Consider the following 20258-nt stretch of genomic DNA (forward strand, 5'->3'; position numbering starts at 1 on the left):
GATGTCTCATATTCCTTCCCACTGGGATTCTCTAGTGGATCTCCACCAGCGCTTCAACTATTCTGCGTATTTGCCCCTGTTGTGGTATTGCTTCCTGTCGGTCAAGTCCCACAACAATGGGCAACAGCTTGGATTAGGCGTCCTTTTTCATCTGCACTGACCTTCTTTAGCAGTTTCGGGTGTTTTTCTTCCATTTATAATTTTTAAATTCCTTACCGCTTCTGCACGAACACCGCCAAAGATTCAATTTCTTATTCTTTGGGCCGCGGCTAACGGCGTTCATCGAAAATTCACTCGCGAAATCTGGTATTTTTCCTGGTATTTCCTTCGCTTATCTGAGTACCGCGCTTAAAAACAGAACCGACGAAAAGCGTTAGCCGCGTATTTGCCTATCGCTCACTCCTATGGTTAGCTCGCGGTTTTCGTCGATGTGAGTACTAGGCTTTAGAAATACGAAAGCTGAACTAACGTGCTAGAAAGAGACGGGGAAAGTCGCTACCACATCGCTTCAGCAGAAAAAAATTTCAGAATTTTAGTTTATGTGATTTCTGTACTTGCCGCTTCGGTGTTTTTATTGGAAAGGAAATGCATGTGCACTGGGCGCCTTTATAAGGAACTTGGCGTGGGTACAATACCAAGGAGGCTTTCAACGCCTTGGAACACAGCAGATGTTTTCACCGTGAAAACAGATATTGCTTTGTTTTTTTAAGGAAATGACCAACCTCCACCTTATGTCCTCCTTGGAAAGACTTTATTATTTATTTAAAGAAAAAGCCATTTGTAGGCACATCCATATCACAAAATTGTTGCCTAAAATAAATTATAGTCAAGGAATCATATTATCATTATTTTTATTTACTGGGAATTCTCTAAGTGCAATTTCAAGCGGCTGTGTGCGGAGGCTACACCGTGATGGCCTGTTAACTATCGATAACAGAGCGTGTCGATAGGAGCCAATGCCATATGTGAGGCAGAAGAAGAGCGAAGAAAACACGGGAAACTCCAATGTTTTTGAAATAATTTAATTAGCGTGCAAGGAGAGTGCTGTTAGCGCAGAGGAGCCGGCAGTGAGCATATGAATACACTCCCCCGAACAGGAAGCACCGAGATACCCGAGCTTACCCGTGCAGCGCACCTATGGCCAATAGAAACATGCGTAACACCACCAAAGTGGAAGCCCTGATCGAGAGCTGCCGCAGCGAAGGCAAGTGGCAGCGGGTTATCGAGCTGACTGACGAACTGAAGACCGGGTCGCCGCACAACGGTAAGAAGGATGGTGCGGATAATCTTGCCAGTACAATGACTCCTGTTTCCTGGATCAGAGTGTCTGGCCAACTTCCTAGTGGGCGAGGCGCGGCTGGAGAACTACCTGGAGGACAACGCACTCGCTGCCGCCGACTCCAACTTCGGGCGTGCCAAGTCTGGCTTGGTCGAGGCCCGGCGGTTCCTCCACTTGGCCCTGGGCGAGAGCGGACAGAAGGCTGGCATTGCCCTGGACGCCTACCTGCTGCTGGCCAAACTGTGTTTTGCCTGTGGCGAGTATGAGCAGAGCCTCGACAACTTCGTCAAGGCCGAACTCAACACGCTTGCGGAGAAAGAGCTGACTCTGTATGTTGTTCTTATTTAGCAAGATTACAAATCAATCATGGTCATTATACTGTATCCCAAACTGTTAAGGACACATAGTATTATGAAGCCTTTACATTCGGGTAGCTTTTATCTTGATAAAACGGTTTTTTTAGGCTGTATCGTTGCCCGCTAATTATAATATCCTGATACCTTTTACTGACCAATAGATTACTTCGTGAACTAAAAAGTCACTATTATTTTTATTATAAGCGGCCTACAGTAAATTGTTGGTCTCAAAATGTATTTTCTGCATTTTAAATGAGACATTTTTTAAGGCAATTCTAAATTTTTGTCAACATATCCACCTTCAGATTCTTTAATTCCAATTATTTTATAGTCGCAGTCTCAAGATCCTGGCCGAGTCGTATGCCATTAAGGGACTGTGCCTGGAGCAGCAGACTTCGAAGCCGTCGTCCAAGTTCAAGAAGGCCGAAAAAGAAACAGAAATGGTAAGATTTTCGGTTTTTTTTTCCTAAGAACTCCCTTCACTAGCTTGGTTTAAACTCCGTAGATAACCTGCTTTGAGCGCGCCACCGATCTGGGGCTACTGTACCTGCAGGAGTACGACATCGTGAGTGGGAGTAGCAGCTCATCCAACAACTCCACTGCTGGTTCCACGCTGAACGTAAACGCGTCGAGTGTGCAGCCTTCGAGCAGCAGCTTTGCCATTAGCAGTACCATACCGGCGGGTGGGCCCACTGGCTTGGAAGTGAACCGCAGAATGGGCGCCATTCTTGAGACCGCCCTGCAGCGGGCGCCCATAGTGCTTATCAAGACGGAAAAGCTTCAGGAGGCCGTTGAGCGGTACCGAATCATGCTCAACGCCATCGAGACGCGGGCCACTCAATCGCTACGTCTCACGCTGGCCCGTCAACTAGCCGAGGTGCTTTTAAGGGGGGTGTCCGGCACGATTTATGCCCCTCCCTTTACCGGAAAGTCGGGCGGTGGAACCCTGCGTGGAGGATCCTCCAAAAAGCTTTGGAAGCCAAGAAAATACTCAGCCCGCCAGCAGTTCAACCCACGAAATCAGCAGGAGGAAGTGATACTGCTGCTACTCATCGCCGAAGCTCTGGCAGTGAGAGATACTGTCTTGTCACAGAGTCCTGAGTTTCGGCAGGCCCGTCAGCATGCTATGGGCAACGTTACAGCAGTGTATGATCTTCTAACCCTAGCCACTGTGCGCTGGGGCCTTGTCCAGTTGTTGAACGAGTCCTTCGAGAAGGCGCTGAAATTTAGCTTTGGTGAGCAACATGTATGGCGACAGTATGGTCTGAGTCTGATGGCAGCCGAAAAGCATTCACATGCTCTGAGAGTACTGCAGGAGTCAATGAAGTTGACGCCTGGCGATCCACTGCCTTGTCTCTTAGCATCGCGTCTCTGCTACGAAAGTCTGGAGACGGTAAAACAGGGCCTAGACTACGCTCAGCAAGCGCTTAAGCGCGAAGTAAAGGGTAAGTTCGGCTATGCTCATTGTAGCACTAAATTAATAAGTCATGGTTTAAGTGGGTGCTGTGAATTGAATGCATTATTCTTGCTTATCCAGGCCTGCGTCCATCGCGCAGTCAACTCTTTGTTGGCATCGGGCACCAGCAGCTCGCTATCCAGTCGAACCTAAAAAGCGAGCGGGATGCGTGCCACAAGCTGGCGCTGGACGCGCTGGAGCGGGCTGTACAGATGGACGGGAACGACCACCTGGCAGAGTACTACTTATCGTTGCAGTACGCGCTGCTCGGTCAGCTGCCAGAGGCGTTGGCCCACATCCGTTTTGCGCTAGCGTTGCGCATGGAGCATGCTCCCTGTCTGCACCTTTTTGCACTGCTGCTGACGGCTTCGCGGCGTCCTCGGGAAGCCCTGGGGGTGGTGGAAGATGCTTTACACGAGTTTCCTGACAACCTACAGCTTTTACATGTTAAGGCACACCTGCAGTTGCACCTGGAGGACGCGGAGACTGCGCTGGGCACTGTTCAACACATGCTGGCCGTGTGGCGGGACGTCTACGAGGCCCAGCTAGCGGGGGAGGAGGAGAAACACTCGGATACCAAGAGTGGTGTGCATTTGCCACATTCCTCACAGATGTCCGACAAGGATTCAAGTAAGTACTCGATGGCTTCCGCCCGTATCTAACTTATATATGTACCTCTCTCTCTCTAATAATGTGAATGTTCTGTGTATATATACTTGTGTATATATATCTATACATATATTTGTATCCCACCTTCTGCGGAATGTCTGTTTTGTACATAACAAACCAATAAAATTCGCAAAAACAATTGTAAGTTTGCTATATAAAGTTCCGGTTTAGCCAAGTCTTGATGGCGATTGCATGTGGATCGAACTTGGCTAAAACTTGAATTCGCTTCATTCCTTTTTCTGGTACCTTAGTTTGCTTACAGCGATTTTCTCATATTTGGTCTTTATTTTATTATATACCTACAATTTGGCATGTGTAATTTCATAGCTGTTTAGGTTCGACTTAAATGACAAGGGAATAAAATTAAAAAAAGTATATGCAATAGTTTTACTCAGGGTTTAAAAATAACTGTTATTTAAATACCTTATTTTTTTTCAACCAAACAAATCACTAACAAAGGGAAGCTATGGAAAAAGTTCAACTGCACCACTGACATTATTAGACATTATATTTTACATGACCACAATGATTTTTATTTTTCTGAGTTTTATTATGAAATAATCGTTGTTCTGTTAGTTTTATATTAAAAATTTACAAATAAAATCTATTCTCCGAGTTTTATTTTTCGCTTGAAAAATAACAGTTATTCTCGGGGCTTTAAATAAAAATCAAATAGTAAAACTTGTTCTCAGAGTTTTATTATTTCGATCAAAACTAAAACTCGAAATCATATTGTGGCGGTTTTTTGGTTCACAGAAATGTACTTAAAAATTTAGAATACTAAATGCGCTGTTGGCCATTTTTTAAGATTTTCTTCATATACTATAGACCGCAGTCGCACAAAAGAGAAATCAACGTGTCAATATTAAAAGATTTTCCTACCCATACCTCTACGAAATGACAAAAGTGGTCCATGCTGTTCCCGCTACCCAAATTAGCGTTGAAAGGTCCTTTTCCGCCCTGCAACTTATTCTAACGGACCTCAAATGCAAACTTTTGTCAGAGTCAATAAAAAACTTTTTTGTTGAACTAAACAAACAATTTAAATAAAATACAACTTAAAATTAATGAGTTTATATCAGTCGATTTTCTTTTTGCAATCTTTCGATTTAAGTGGTTGCGAACACTATTTGAACCTAAAACTCAAAAAAAAAAGGTTTCACCACGGACGAGTATCAAAATCCTATTCCCCGTTTTCGGGGGCAACTAGGCCAGTATAGAAAATGTATTTTGTTAACCGAAAGCGTACTCTTATATTTAACTGGTCGGAATGTAAAGACCGCCTACTATTAAAACATTGTTTTCATCATTGTGCGACACAAATGAATAAAAAAATCTTACTGAAAAAAGTCTTAAAAAATAGCCAACTGCGCGTTTAGTATTTTAAATTTGTAATTACATTTCACCAGAAAACCGTCACAAAATGGTTTTGAGTTCTATTTTTATGATCGAAATAATAAAACAAAGAGAATTGATTGAACTAGTTTTATTTATAAAACTCAAAAAATAACTGTTACTTTTAAAGCGGAAAATAAAACTCAGAGAATAGATTTATTTGTCAAGTTTAATATAAAACTCACAGAACAACGATTATTTCTTGAGTTTAAAATCAAAATCATGGCATAACTATTATAAAGTGATGATAATGATGAAGTGATGAAATAAAAATTTATAACCAAACAATAATAAATAATCAATCAAAAACGCCTCCTAACGAGGTAAGGGGTCTTGACGATCGCACCTTCAACATATAACACTACTGATATCAAATGTTGTAAAGTAAAATTATTATACATACGACTAAATAAATACACTTTGTAAAATATGCTTATTCGGCACGCTTCACCGAAGTATTGAAGTTTTTACCAAAAGGCAACAGGCATTTTCTATTGCAGCGTGCCGAATATGCAATTTTAAGAAAGTTAATTTATTTTTTTATTTAAAAAAACTGGGACGTTTATACCAAACAGCTCAAATTTTCTACATTTTGTTTTTAACACTTTCACCGCTTTTTCTCCCAAACCAATAAATTTTCAAGAAGTTTCGGTATGCAACTTAGTGATACCTTTCGATTAGTATATCATTCGTTAGGATCGGACCATAGCAGCAGATTTTCAATTTTGCGGCTTTATATGGTAGTCGCCTTCGCACACTCTCCTGGTGCGCTTCGTCACTACGTGGACTGCCGTCCACAGTGATAAGCAAACTTACTAGAGTGAGAAAGGGATTGAGATATATTCAAAAAGAATGTAAGATGCTTACGATATTTCACTAGCGCGACGTAGGTTTCACGTTATGAGGCGTGTTTGTGAAATCTCTTAAACAGCCGATAGGAATGAACGATAGGTGGTGCTTTTTGATAGCTGGGTATCTAAAGTCGCCGTCGGCGAATATAGATTTTTTTTGTTTTAAATTTGCTCATACGGGCGATTTCTCAAATTGTTCACCTAATTCAATAGAATTTTAGTTGCACCCCAAACAGTTTACTTATTCTTGTTAAATTAAATAGATTCATATTTTAAAATGTATTGCTTGTTTTCTATCTGAATGCCTAAAACTTTGATGACTACTTTAGCGATGCTTTCTTGCTTAAACTTACAATTTTTTAAATCCTTATCCCCCATAAATATCCCCGTTCCATTTATTGTTTGGGAATATGGGATAATAACTTTTGCCAATCTTAATAACATAAAATTTTGTTCTTTGAAGATTCCGTGTATGCGGCTTCCCTGGCTGCAGTATCCCGTGTGGAACAGGCTTTGAGTGAAGCCGCCAGCTCACTTAGTTCGTTTACCCAGCGTCCTGGACCCCGACGACCCTGGATGCTCCAGATTGAGGTGCGTATATAAATAGATGGATATTTCCTCAATATGATTTTAACTTTGGAGAAAAAAATATAAAAATTTGGTGTATCGTATCCGCTTAAGATCTGGCTGTTGCTGGCTGATGTCTATCTGCGCATCGATCAGCCCAACGAGGCTCTCAACTGCATACACGAAGCTTCACAGATATACCCGCTTTCCCATCAGATCATGTTTATGGTACGTTCTTGAAGTGTGTGTTGTGTTCAATGGATGGAATACCTAGTACCAAATAAACACTGAACATTTTACTCACAAGCTTACATAACACAATTCAATCCCACTGTAACTCATTAAATTATAAATTTTAGCGCGGCCAGGTGCACGTATATTTGGAGCAATGGTTTGACGCTAAGCAATGTTTCCTAAATGCTGTAGCGGCTAACCCCAATCATACGGAAGCTTTGCGCGCCCTGGGGGAGGCCCATTTGATAATGGGCGAGCCGCGGCTGGCTGAGAAGATGCTTAAGGATGCGGCTAAGCTGGATCCAAGCTGTCCCAGGATTTGGTAACGTCTAAAAGATTTTATTTTGCTCAAAAACCTCAAATGATAGTCTTGAATTTAACAGGTTCGCTTTAGGCAAGGTAATGGAGATCTTGGCCGATTTTCATGTATCCGCCGATTGCTTTGCCACATCGCTGCAACTAGAGCCGTCATGCCCGGTGTTACCCTTTACTTCAATACCGTTGGTCTTTGAATAGGAACCATTATTGTCCCTCTTTTGATTTGTGTGGAGTAGATTTAACTTTAAATAACCTTAAAGTGAACAGCAATATACTATACAAATATATATTACATATACACATATACCTACCTAAATCTTCAGAAGTTCAAGTTCTAATTAATACCTTGTTTATATCTAAATGGTTGGAGTGTCGCCTATGTCTCTTGGCTTTTTTTAATGTTTTTTTTAAACGCCAAAAAAACGTAGAACTTTTGATTTTTTACCATACATTTATTTTACAAAAGTAAATTTAAAAAAAATATTTGAGTTTTAAAAAATTGGCATCTTTTTATTGTACAGCTCTTCAAAGTAACGCAAAATTAAAGGTAAAAGGTAGCCACGATTAAGCAGCATTTTAAGTTAGATGAATGTAGTATTTGTATGAACTAAATTTTAGTTACTAAAACCACTAGCCGTGGTCCGATTTTAATAATTTTTGGTATGTATGTACATATGTATTGATAATAAAAACTAGCTAGACGGGATTTAGTGTTGTAGTCGTTTGCGGGCGTTAGAGTGGGCGTGGCACCCTGCTGAAACAAACTTGCGCTTATAATTTACGACATCTCAGCGTTCATACGGACATGGCTAGATCGACTTTGCTAGTGATCCTGATCAAGAATATATATACCTTATGGTGTCAGAAACGCTTCTTTCTACCTGTTTCATACTTTCCGACGAACTTAGTATACCCTTGTACTCAACGAGTAACGGGTATAAAAATATATTTGGATTTATGCTAAAATAAATGTTTTGATTTTTTTAAACCGAGACATGGGTGAACCCTCTGAGTAGCAAGCGTTTTAATATTGTTTGTGCGTAAATGAAATCACTGCATGAATTGACAGAATGTTTCGATCACAGCGGTGAACTCACTTAGAAATATGAACTTTATGATTCCTTTTGATTTCCAAGATGCTTTGAATTATATCGGCTCCTCCCTTTGCAGTATTTTATTATTTAACACTTAATATATTTATTATAACACTTTAAATTTTAAAAATAATTAATGAGGTAAAATAAGGTAATTGAGTAACCTTAACGATCTAAAATATAAAACAACTCGCGTTTGGGGTTTAGCCTGTTCCTTGCTTAAGAAATTCGAATTCACTAGAAGAGGTGGACAACGTGTAAAGAATACCACCTTTATAAACACGAATCGTATCTCGCATTGTGTTGATTCATGCAGGGCTTTACTGTAAATTATTAGCTAGAAATGTTCAAGTTGATGATATAAAATTAATAAAAACAAAAACGAACCGACATAGATTTGCAATCTAAGACCCAGTACTCTTTTCGATGAAAAATCCTAGAAACCAATATTACTTTAAAAAAGATACAAGCGCCTAATTTTTCGAAAGATATGCACGCATATTTTCGCTTCGTACACACAAAAATATTTGTAAAAACGAAGAATATTTGTAAAATGGACAATTCGATGTTTGGGGACCGGTTTATTTTAATATTGGTCAGTTTTACAAATAGAAATTTTGTGTGTAGGATTTTTGATTAAATTTGTATGTCACTCTCCGTAATAATGGCGTATGGTTAATGTGAGAGTAAGCTGCTACAATGGTAATTTCAGTTTAACCACGTGATGATAATTTGTATAAATAAGAAAACAGTCTTAAATGAAACTAACTCAAATTCATTTAGTACCGTGAATCCTTATGAACTATGACAGAAGTGTATTCAAGAAAAAGTTCGACCAGCTGTTATACATTCCAGTTGCTCTTATACTAAACATAACAAGGTTCTAACAGTATATTTATTTTATTACTTCGTGAAATGTTAGTTGTTGCTTAAATATTGATTGATGTATAGGTACATATATACTGCTTCGTAAAATTAAATAATATACATATATATAACCAAAAATCAGGTCATTATTTTAATTGCATTGTAATAACAGTAACGCTATTTAAATATTTTAAGGTCCGTTGGTTGAGTAAGGGTTTTCACAACAAATTAGCTTATTTTTAACACAAAGTTTTGCATCATCTGGCTTAGGGGCTACGCATCCAAAACTCAACTGACAGTGGCTAACAAAACTTATTTTGTGCAATTGCAATTCTCAACATCTCCCAAGGGGGCAACCACAGTTCCGAAGGTGCGAGGTCCGACGATCTTGTTGGCTTTTCCGGCTCACAAAACGTCATATGAACAGTTTTGAGAAGGCTACTATCCAAGGTTATAAAATAAAAACTAAGAGCAACTTAAAAAAAATGATGCATTATTTTGTTGAAAACCAGGAAAGCCAACAAGCTTGCGGAAAGTCAGTCCTTCCAAATTTACGAGATTCTGTTCTTACCTAACTGAAATAAATTTGGAGCCTTCCCAACATTGACTTAAAGTGGTTGTGTGTTATATAGAATCACACAGTCAGACAGACATACTCGTCTAGTAATCCTAATCAAAAATATATCATAGGTTCGGAAGCGCTTCCTTCTACCTGTTACATACTTTCCGACGAGCCTGGTATACCCTTTTACTCTACGAGTAACAGGCATAAAAAGTGCCAAAGAAATTCGAAGACTCCAATGTCAGAAACGTAATTGCCAGTGGCGCTCGCGTTATTAGTGTTTGTCGCGTCAATAGGAAAACAGCACCTGTCACTATCTGGAAGTATATTTATTATGAAATTGGTTAACGGGTAGTCTAGACACTCGAAAGTTTGTTTTATTATACCCGTTACTCGTAGAGTAAGAAATCAGGATCACTAGCCGAGTCTATCTAGCCATGTCCGTCTGTCCGTATGAACGCTGAGATCTCGGAAACTATAAGAGCTTCAATACTGGGATTAGGCATGCAGATTCCTGAGATTCCTGTTCAGCGCAAGTTTGTTTCAGCAGGGTACCATGCCCACTCTAACGCCTACAAACCGCCCAAAACTGTGGCTCCTACAGTTTTGATGCTAGAATAAAAATTTTAACTGATATGTATTGTTCCTATCAATACCTATCGATTGACCCAAAAAAAGTTTGCCACGCCCACCTTAACGCCCACAAACTTCAAAAATCCTTCGTATGAACGCGGATATCTCTGAAACTATCAAAGATAGAGAATTGGGATCTCAGATTTGGATTCCGTAGCCTTGTACGCAGCGCAAGTTTTTTACGCGAATATGCCACGCCCACATAACGCCCAAGCCTGTGGCGCCCACAATTTTCATGCTAGATAAAAAATGTTAACTGAAATGAAAAGTTTGCCACGCCCACTCTAACGCCCATAACGCTTAAATGTGTCTACCGCCCACATAACCATATATTGAGATCACGGGTAGGTGGCGCATTTCAGTCTCGCTTTTGCTGCTTGCATATCTCCATTTCCCTTTGGTCCCTTTAGCTGAGTAACGGGTATCTGTTGGTCGAAATACTCGACTATAGCGTTCTTCCTTATTTTTAGATGTATTTATTGAATTCAAATTGAAGATAAATTTACTATGCAAAATCCTTCTGCGTTTTAATCGATTTTTATTTTGATAGACTTTTTAAATTAAGTTAAAAACAAAAAAGGTTTCTTTTATTTATTTTTAAAACGTTTATGTTTAGTTGACTGCATACCACTTTTGCAAGACCTTTTACTTTGGACATTAGGTATTTGACGATGATAGTTTCCACATCTGTGCTAAAAACCTGAAACAGACCTCTATAACTGCCAAGGAGCTTATTTTAGGTTGGGGTTGCTTTCGGCTTTTGGGATTGTGCCGTTGCCCAGGACAACTAGCATATGTCCAATCAATGGAAAAATAAATAAAACAAATGTCGCTGTAGAGCAGGCACAGGAATTCGGCTTGATTACGGCAGTCATAAAAAAGAAATACCAAGACATCTATTTTGTGTGCCAGTTTAAAGTTTGACCCCGTTGGTGTGCGTCCACTAGTCCTGATGGGTGATTAGTTCCACAAAAATAATGACACCTAAACGAAAGCGTCGCGGGCGCAGCGAGGCGCGGGCCAGAACCAAATCCAAAGGACAGACGGAGGCGAAGCACTTGCAACTGCTCGAGGAGCTGGATTTGGCGGACAGCTGCTGCGAAATCTGCCATTGCGACTGCTACAGCTCCCACAGCAGCGCCTCTGTGAGTGGACGCGGCAATCAGGTGCAAACGAGCGTGAAGGAGTTGGTGCAGCTGGACAAGGAAATTCAGGCCTTGGAGCAACTACACCGGCGGGAGAGTGGCAAGTGTAAAAGAAGTGTCAGCAGCCAAAGCCTCAGAAGTGCTTCCAGGTCGCCAACGGAGGGGAAGTCCCCCCACAGCAGGCAGGGATCTTCTGACTGCCAGAAAGGAAACACGGGCTCTGGCAGAAGTCGGAGGTCAAAAAGCGCTGGTAGCCGCGAGAGCGAGTCCAGAAAAAAGCCCTCACAGGATAAAACAAAACCCATTACTCAGGATCGTCGACGGCACATTGGCCAAAGAGATTGCAGAATGCTTCAAGTTAGTATGCTCGGTAAAAACGAACACCCAGTAAATATGTTGTTTTGGTTTTCCCATGTTTTCTATGCCTTGACTGTTGGTTTATATTATAGATTACGCTAAAATCACAATTTGATATGAGAGTTTGAAAGATAAGGAGATTTATAATGCGGACGGTACTTAAATGGGCTTACGATTGGGGATTTGGTTGACCATTTAAAGCTAAATAGTTTGATATTCAATACAAAAATTGCGTAATTTTCTTTGCACCCACCACAAATTACTGTGGGCTTGGAATCACTTTTAAATGTAATTTCAGTTGTAGTTAATTAGAAAAGTCTTTCTGAAGGAATTCATTGTACTTCTGAGTCTAAGATATTCAGTTGCAAACTTAATTAAACTTTAAATTTTAGCTTAAAACAGCGATTTCCAAAAGCTAAAGTAAAACTGCTCGATTTTAGTAAATTGGTCAAATTAATTATTTTTTTATTGGTCAAATTTTAATTGTTTACATCTTAAATATTCTTCAGCGATTTCTTGCCCCCCCGATAGACGCCCCCGCTCTATCAATCATTGGACGGGCCAAGTCAAAGTCGCAGAACAATATAGCCCTGGTGTCAAGCCAACCGCAAGCCAAGAAAAGTTCGCTGTGCACCTCGATGGCCAACTTGTGTCTTGCGCCCACGGTGAGGGCCGCTTTCCAGCAGGTGCCAAGTCACGACCAGAAGATCCTTAATTGTATGGCGGAAAAGCGGAACCAGCAGGCCGCCGACAAAGAGACGGCCTGGCTGGCGCGTAAGTTCTGGGAAAACGAACGACTGGAGCGGCAGCTTCTCCGGGTGGAGCAGCTGGAGGCGTACAAGCAGGCGATTCACGACAAACAGTTCCAGGACTACCTGGTAACCAAGGCGCGTCTGCAGTCATTGGCTGAAAGGGATCTGGCGGAACTAAAGCGACTGCGTGGAGCGCTCCACGCCAAGGACGCTGCGGCCAAAAAGCGGCTGGAAGCCAGGCGGCTAGAACGGGATCTCAACTTCTGCCAGCGTCGGTGCGAGGAGTTGCGTCGCAGTGAGGCCGTCACTGTGCACCAGGAGGAGCAGCACTTGGACGAAACGTTGCGCAGGCGGGACATATGCATGCGGCTCACGCAAAAGCTGCGTCGGGCGGGCGAGTTGCGAGGCCAGTTCCTGGAGGCGTATCTGAAGCGGATGCAGCACGACAACTTCGTGGAGCAGGCACACCATGAGGAGCAATGGCGGGAGCGACAGCAGGAGGAACGGCTGAGAAGGGATCAGCTGCGCGAGGACATTGAGCGCAAACGTCATCAGTCCCAGCGCTTCGTCGAGTGTCGCCAGCGTCGGCAAGATGACCGCTTCCGTACTGCCAAGATCTCGGCTAGTCTGCGGGAACTGGTCCGGCAGTCGGTAACTCCCGAAGGGGCCACTAACGGCTCGGTTGGTCAGGATATCCCAGCCCTCAACACCTACGCCCAGCAGGAAGTGCAGCTGGGACGCTTGCTTTTCGAACAATCTTCGCGGTAAGCACGTGTGTGGTTACTAAGTTAGTGAAGCTGGTTATGTATATACTAAGTTGTTGTTGTTTTAATGTAAATAAACTGCATTGTCATGTGGGATAAATCTTTGAATACTGGGTTATCTTTAGAGATTGTGCGTGTACATTGTTTGGGTCTATCACTTTGTTGGTGAATATGTATAAATACCAAGCAAAAGCACGTCTTAACGAGGTACACAGTTTATAATATTCAAATTCTAATTACACAAAAGAAAAAAACATTAGGATCAACTTGGTATCCACACGATTTAAATTTAAAAAGGTTTCAAATTCGGAAACTTTTGTATATTATGAATTGAGTGGTGTTTCCTGTAACTACAAGTTAAGGCTATTAAGTAAAAGATAATTAGAATAGGAAATAAAACCAAATTTTCTTTAAATTCGATCCAAGTCGCAGTATTTGGTTGAGCTAAACACGCATCGCATTCAGCAATGCACAAAGGCAAATATTATTTAATGTATCGGCCTTCTTATAAAAGATAAAAAGATTGAAATAAAAAAGTAACAAAGAATAAATAACGGTGTTCAATCCCCAATTGAACACGGGACCGTTACCACATTATTTGAAGTCCAGAGACATTTAGTCTAAATAATGTCGAGCCCATTCGGGGTGTCGTACTCATTTGGGCGAAATTCCGGAGAAAAGTAACTAAGCATCAATACAAGTTATCACCGAATATCGACTGCAAAAATGTAGATGATACAATTTTAGGACACAAATTAAGAATTTCGCATTGAATTTAAGTTTTTTTTCCCTAAAATGAGTACAGTACAACTCAAATATATCTTTTTGCTAAAATTTTTACTTAAAACAGTACATCATCTTCTTAAGAATACATACATATAATCAATTTCCGAACGACAGAACTTTCTCTCTTTAAGGCACATACATATGCTCAATCTTAAGTTTTCAGAATTTCGATCATGAAAATAGTAGTGCATGCATCGTCCCACTTAGAAGTTCGACTGTGGCTTTTCTCTTTTCCGATTGAAACAATTTGTTATTTTATGGTTTTAATAAGATTATATAAAGTGGAATTTAGCAAATATCACATTAAATATTCGGCTTAATATCATATATGGTAATTTTTAGAAATTATGTCAAGTTCGGCCGCTCATTAAAATAATAGTGCCAGTGTTAGTGACTCCAAAAAATGTATAAACTCAAAGTTGTAATTAGCCAGCTTTTAATTGATTAACTACGTTTATTATCATTACAAAATGTTTAAAACTGCATTAGTATTTTCCGTCGTTATCCATTGCGAGACACATAGCACCGGTGATACCTGAAATGATCAAATAAGGTTAAGTATAAAAAAGCTAAAAATAAAAACATATTTTAACCCATTAGAATAATTTAACATTATTCTGAGTTGAAGCTAAGCATCAAATCTGAAGTTTACCAACTAAACTATAAAAGTTAACCAGTAACCATGATATTTTTTTTTGGATCAATCGATAGGTATTGACGCGTAAAAATACATACATACCAATACATTTAATTTAAGATTTTTATTCTAGCATCAAAACTGTAGGAGCCACAGTTTTGGGCGGTTTGTGGGCGTGACATATTCGCGTAACAAACTTGCGCTGCGTACAAGACTACGGAATATAAATCTGAGATCGCAATTCTCTATCTTTGATAGTTTCCGAGATATCCACGTTCATACTAACGATTTTTTGAAGTTTGTGGGCGTTAAAGTGGGCGTGGTAAACTTTTTTTTGAGTCAATCGATAGGTATTGATGAGAACAATATATTTCAGTTAAAATTTTTATTCTACCATCAAAACTGTAGGAGCCACAGTTTTGGGCGGCTTGTGGGCGTTATAGTGGGCGTGGCACTCTGCTGAAACAAACTTGCGCTGCGCAGGAATCTCAGGAATCTGCTTGCCTAATCCCAGTATTGTAGATCTGATAGTTTCCGACAGACGGACAGACGGACATGGCTAGATCGACTCGGCTAGAGATCCTGATCAAGAATATATATACTTTATGGGTTGGATACGCTTCCTTCTGCCTGTTACATACTTTTCGACGAATCTAGTATACCCTTTTACTCTACGAGTAACGGGTTTAAAAATATGTCACGATTTTTTCTATATTTCTAGAAAATATTTTTACTTTCTACATCCAAGAAATTTTTTTCTATTTTAAGAATAGTATGACCTTAAAATTTAGTACAAATTACCCTAAAATGCAATCAAATTATCCTAAAATTTAGAAAATATCTTACCCCAAAATTTAGGGCAAACTTGCCTTAAAGACAAAAATAGGGCGATTTCCTTGACATTAGGGATAATTGTACCCGTTTCTCGTAGAGTAAAAGGGTATACTAGACGGAAAGTTTGTAACAGGTAGAAGGAAACTTTTCCCACCCCATAAAGTATATACACATATTCTTGATCAGGATCACTAATCGAGTCGATCTAGCCATGTCCGTCTGTCCGTCTGTGTGGCCGTCCGTATAAACGCTGTGATCTCGGAAACTACAAAGTTGGGATTAGGCATGCAGAATCTAGATATTATTACGCAACGCATGTTTGTGTCAGTAATGTGTCACGCCCAATATAACTCCCATAAACCGCGCGTTTTGATGCTACCAAATCAAATTAAACTGAAATGTGTTGGTCTCGGGAATACCTATCGATTGACCTAGAAAAAATTTACCACGCCCACTATAACGCCCACAAAACTCCCAATAAGAAAAGCAATAACGTCAGAGCCAGACAATAACAAATGTGTGTATGCATATGTGAGTGTAAATAGTTGCAGGACGAGCTGCGCTGCAAAGCGCTGTTTTTATTCTATTAAATAATAAACAAAGCAATTTGTCCTTTTTGTCTCCCCCTCTATCTCTCCAATAAACCCAAGACCAATTTCAACTATCTAATTCCGATTATTTTGCGAGTCTTCGATGAGTATTCCAATTTTAAAGCGGTAGTCTTCACATTTTTAATAACCTTTTATTCCTTTTTATTTTAAAAGCTGATTAAGAGGTATCTGAAGTCGAGATACTCGACTATAGCGTTCGCTCTTTCGGGTAGCCGAAGTAAGCTTTCTTTCTTGTTTTTTTTTTATATTGTATTCACAAATTCCACAAAATGAATACCCCTTTTTAGATGTTATTTGAAGGTCACGTGCGTTGGGTGTCGCATTAGTCATCAGTCGCCGCAACATACATACATATATGTAATTGGAATGATAATCAAAGATTTGGAGTACAAAGGTCCGGCAAACAATAAGCGAACCGTTCATTGATCCCCTCGGCTCAATAAACGGTGATAACAAAGACCTAAGATCAATAGGGAGCAAGTGCGGAAATCGGGGTAAAACAAATCTTAGTTTATGGAGACGAAAGTGAGCACCTCTGGAGAACCTCAGTAAGGCCCTGAGTCCGGAGGCCTTGATTGGGTCAATAACCAGAGAGCAAAGACTCCTCTTAGTTTCTCAATTCCTACCGATCACGTTCCGGATGTGCAAATACTCATTGTGAGTAACAGCCCCGCGAAAATACCAGGAGATGCACATGCAGCCCAACCTGAAACAAGGTTATCATACCCAGTCAAGTCTGATTCATCGCCGACCTAGGCCAGCGGTCACTTCCTTAGTTCAAGCTTTCCGTCTTTATCAAAGTTAATTAGATTAACACTTTAACTGCTCTCTCGGAATCAGTAGCTCAAGTGCATAATTGTTATAGTGGTTTTGTAATTGAAAAAAATGTCGTACACAAGCCCAGTTTATGTGTTAATGGTGTTTTTTGTGCTAGTGCTCGAAGGTACGGATGATGTAGACATTCGGAATTTGTTTGTAATGACTGGCACTAATAATACTTTTAGCAAACCTCAATCTTTGCTTGGGAATATCAATTTATTGTTTCCTACATTTTATTAAATTGAATTAATTTTATGTTTGTTTTACTTTATTGCCTAGAGCAACGAATACAGTCGTGGAAGTTTTCGAAAATATAAATATGGTATCTTATTTTTGTTTGTTTCAAAAGAAATCTGTATTTTAACTTTGTAGAGGCATTGATGAGGCCCGTATTGAGCATTACCTACCGGCGGTAGACAGATTTAAGCGTTATGGGCGTTTTTTTGGGTCAATCGATAGGTATTGATAAGAACAATACATTTCAGTTAAAATTTTTATTCTATATCAAAACTGTAGGAGCCACAGTTTTGGGCGGTTTGTGGGCGTTAGAGTGGGCGTGGCACTCTGCTGAAACAAACTTGCGCTGCGTAAGAAGCTCAGGAATCTGCACTCCAAATCTCAATAGCCTATCTCTTATAGTTTCCGAGATCTCAGCGTTCATCCGGACGGACGGACAGACGGACAGACGGACATGGCTAGATCGACTCGGCTAGTGATCCTGATCAAGAATATGCATACTTTATGGGGTCGGAAACGCTTCCTTCTGCCTGTTACATACTTTCCGACGAATCTAGTATACCCCTTTACTCTACGAGTAACGGGTATAACAAGTAATTTTCTCTGGCGAATGTGGAGGGTAAAACGTGATTTTCAAGACATAGATTTTTGGCAATATTGCTTAGAGTTGTCCATAGATTACGTTTCTCCCTACGTTTTGAAGACCTCCAAATCTACCCACCCTAATACATCCACATCAAAAAAAAAAAAAACCTTTTAACGAAGGGAGTGACGATCGCACCTTCATCATAATAATTTTCTTATATCAACATTTGTGACGAAAATGTATTATACGATTTACTAAATTAAATTACTTTCTAAATTTCCTCATTCGGCGCTTTTAAGGAAGCGTGCTGAATGAGAAAAATTTTGAAAGTGTATTTGGTAGGAACAATTATGCCAAGGTAATGTGATTAAATCTTAAATTGATCTTTTCAATGACATGTAAAACATATTTTTAGCATAAGGTGCTAGGAACTCTGACCCTTTGAGTCTTAGCCATTTATTGATTTTTTCCGCAAAACCAGCGGGTTTTTCAAAAAGTTGTATAACAAATATTTTTCAAATTCATCGTATAATACGTCAAAAACAATTTCAGGTCCGTAAACCGACAAACATTTTTTTAGGTCTTAATTTAAGTGCATAAATTTGCAATGGTTTAGGTAACAATCGACGAGAATTTCAGTAAAGAATATGATCAAATTAAAAGATTGGTACATTTTGCTTCTCCGGTTTCCCTAGCTTAAATCTTCTAAATTTAACTCTTTCTACTTTCACTGCAATTTCTCCTGAACCAGTCGACCTTTTAAAAAAAATTTAAAAAAATCACATCATTTTTCGATCGGTGTATGACTCGTTATGATCGGAGAAATCGCCTTCGCACACTCTTCTGGTGCGCTTCGTCACTACGTGTACGACAGTTCCCAGTTATATATTGCATGTTATGTTAGTACCGATTTGAGGGCAATGTCCCCTAGCCTCAAAGTATCTACGAACCTGGTGGGGGTTTTGAAGCTCTATTTATAGACTTATTGTAGGATATGCTTTACAAGTATATTATATTATTATTGTATATAATGTGTGCAGAAAAAAATACGCAGGCCTCTGGACTAAAACAGTACATATTGGTGTGAAACTCTAAGTGATCTTTGTCACTACGTAAACGGCTGTCCTTATTGATAATATACTGGAAAATTTTACTTGCGCTTTTTTTTACAATCTTGCTATGGATCGACCCTTTGTTGGCCTCTCTGTCAATCGCTTCTTCTTGCTAATTTACGATTTGTGTACACATTTTATTTTTGTACTGAATAGGTAGTACACATACCATACATAATGAAACACTCGTGCAAATAGACTGAGACATTTGGTGATAAGCCTTGAATTCTGTTTTATAAGACCCTGAATTGAACGTTCTGAGCGTGGACTTAGATCCTTAAAGTGTTACCAAAATTTCGAATGAAGGTTTCTCATGAAAGTAGATAAATACATGTGTATGTTAAAAAAAGTAAGCTTGGAGCTATCTGTCGTCATATTTATTGTACCCGTAACTTTTAGTGTAAAAGGGCATTCTAGATTCGTCGGAAAGTATGTAACAGGTAAAATAAAGCTTTTCCGACCCTATTAAGTGCATATATTCTTGATCAGGATCACTAGCCGAGTGGATCTAGCCATATCCGTCTGTCCGTTTGATCGCTGAGATCTCGAAAACTATAAGAGCTAGAATGTTGGAACTTGGCAAAAAGATTCCTGGGCTTCTTGCCCATCGTTTGTTTCAGCAGGGTGCCACGCCCACTATATTTTGTAAACATTTAATTGAGACTTAGTTCTTATTATCAATTACCATCTATATGCCAAAAATTATTCAAATCGGACCATTCGTTAAAAAGTTATAACAAAACAATAATTGATAATTAGCAAACTCAAAAGAGTTCGAGAGTATTTAGATATATTCATATAGAAAATCGCCACCTGGGTTTCACGTTATGTGGCGTGTTAGTGAAATCTCGTAAACAGCCGATAGGAATGAACAATAGGGGACTCTTATTTGTTAGCTGAGTGATGGGTATCTGATAGTCGAGGCCGTCGACTATGGCATTTTCTCAGATTAACAGCGTAATACGTATTTAAGAGTAACGGCACTCGACTATATCGTTCCTTTTTGTCATATTTTGATTTCACATTTTTGACGATTTCTATTTTAAGTGTTTCGTTTCTGTTTTGTTTTTTCCACCTTTGGTTTTGGGTTTTTATTAGTGTGCTGTTTTGCCACTTTCACCTCGCAGCTGCGTTTGGCAATCAAAAGTTTGCTGTGTGCGACATTGAGACGGCAGATAAGGCGGCTGGTCCTTAGAAAAGTTTGTAAATCTTTGAATGCACAATAATGATGCCAGGCCTAAAATATTTATTTTTGCAATTGCCGAACATTTCGTCAAAGCTTGCAATTTTTAAAAAGATTAAAAGATACCAACCTCTTATTATATTTAAAAACAAAT

General features: G+C 39.7%; 2 protein-coding genes across 3 annotated transcripts; both read left to right on the forward strand.

The window, feature by feature from the left end:
- The first annotated feature begins 947 nt into the window (after window positions 1-947).
- LOC119559467 (tetratricopeptide repeat protein 7B) lies at window positions 948-8627 on the forward strand. 2 transcript variants are annotated; one of them, XM_037872577.1, is made up of 9 exons: window positions 948-1264; window positions 1323-1608; window positions 1967-2078; window positions 2141-3080; window positions 3173-3721; window positions 6470-6597; window positions 6688-6801; window positions 6933-7129; window positions 7191-8627. In XM_037872577.1, exons 1-9 carry the CDS (start codon window positions 1138-1140, stop codon window positions 7321-7323), a joined length of 2586 nt encoding a protein of 861 aa, XP_037728505.1. In that variant the 5' UTR covers window positions 948-1137; the 3' UTR covers window positions 7324-8627. The 2 variants fall into 2 exon arrangements, with proteins under 2 accessions (XP_037728505.1, XP_037728506.1); XM_037872578.1 differs by having other exon boundaries at window positions 6500-6597.
- Window positions 8628-10785: 2158 nt separating this feature from the next.
- On the forward strand, window positions 10786-13331 carry LOC119559399 (trichohyalin). The gene is made up of 2 exons (XM_037872463.1): window positions 10786-11783; window positions 12293-13331. The coding sequence occupies exons 1-2, from the start codon at window positions 11259-11261 to the stop codon at window positions 13301-13303; spliced, it is 1536 nt and encodes a 511-aa protein (XP_037728391.1). The 5' UTR covers window positions 10786-11258; the 3' UTR covers window positions 13304-13331.
- The last annotated feature ends 6927 nt before the right edge of the window (window positions 13332-20258 follow it).

This window comes from Drosophila subpulchrella, unplaced genomic scaffold (genome assembly GCF_014743375.2).
Source record: "Drosophila subpulchrella strain 33 F10 #4 breed RU33 unplaced genomic scaffold, RU_Dsub_v1.1 Primary Assembly Seq24, whole genome shotgun sequence".
Classification (NCBI taxonomy): domain Eukaryota; kingdom Metazoa; phylum Arthropoda; class Insecta; order Diptera; family Drosophilidae; genus Drosophila; species Drosophila subpulchrella.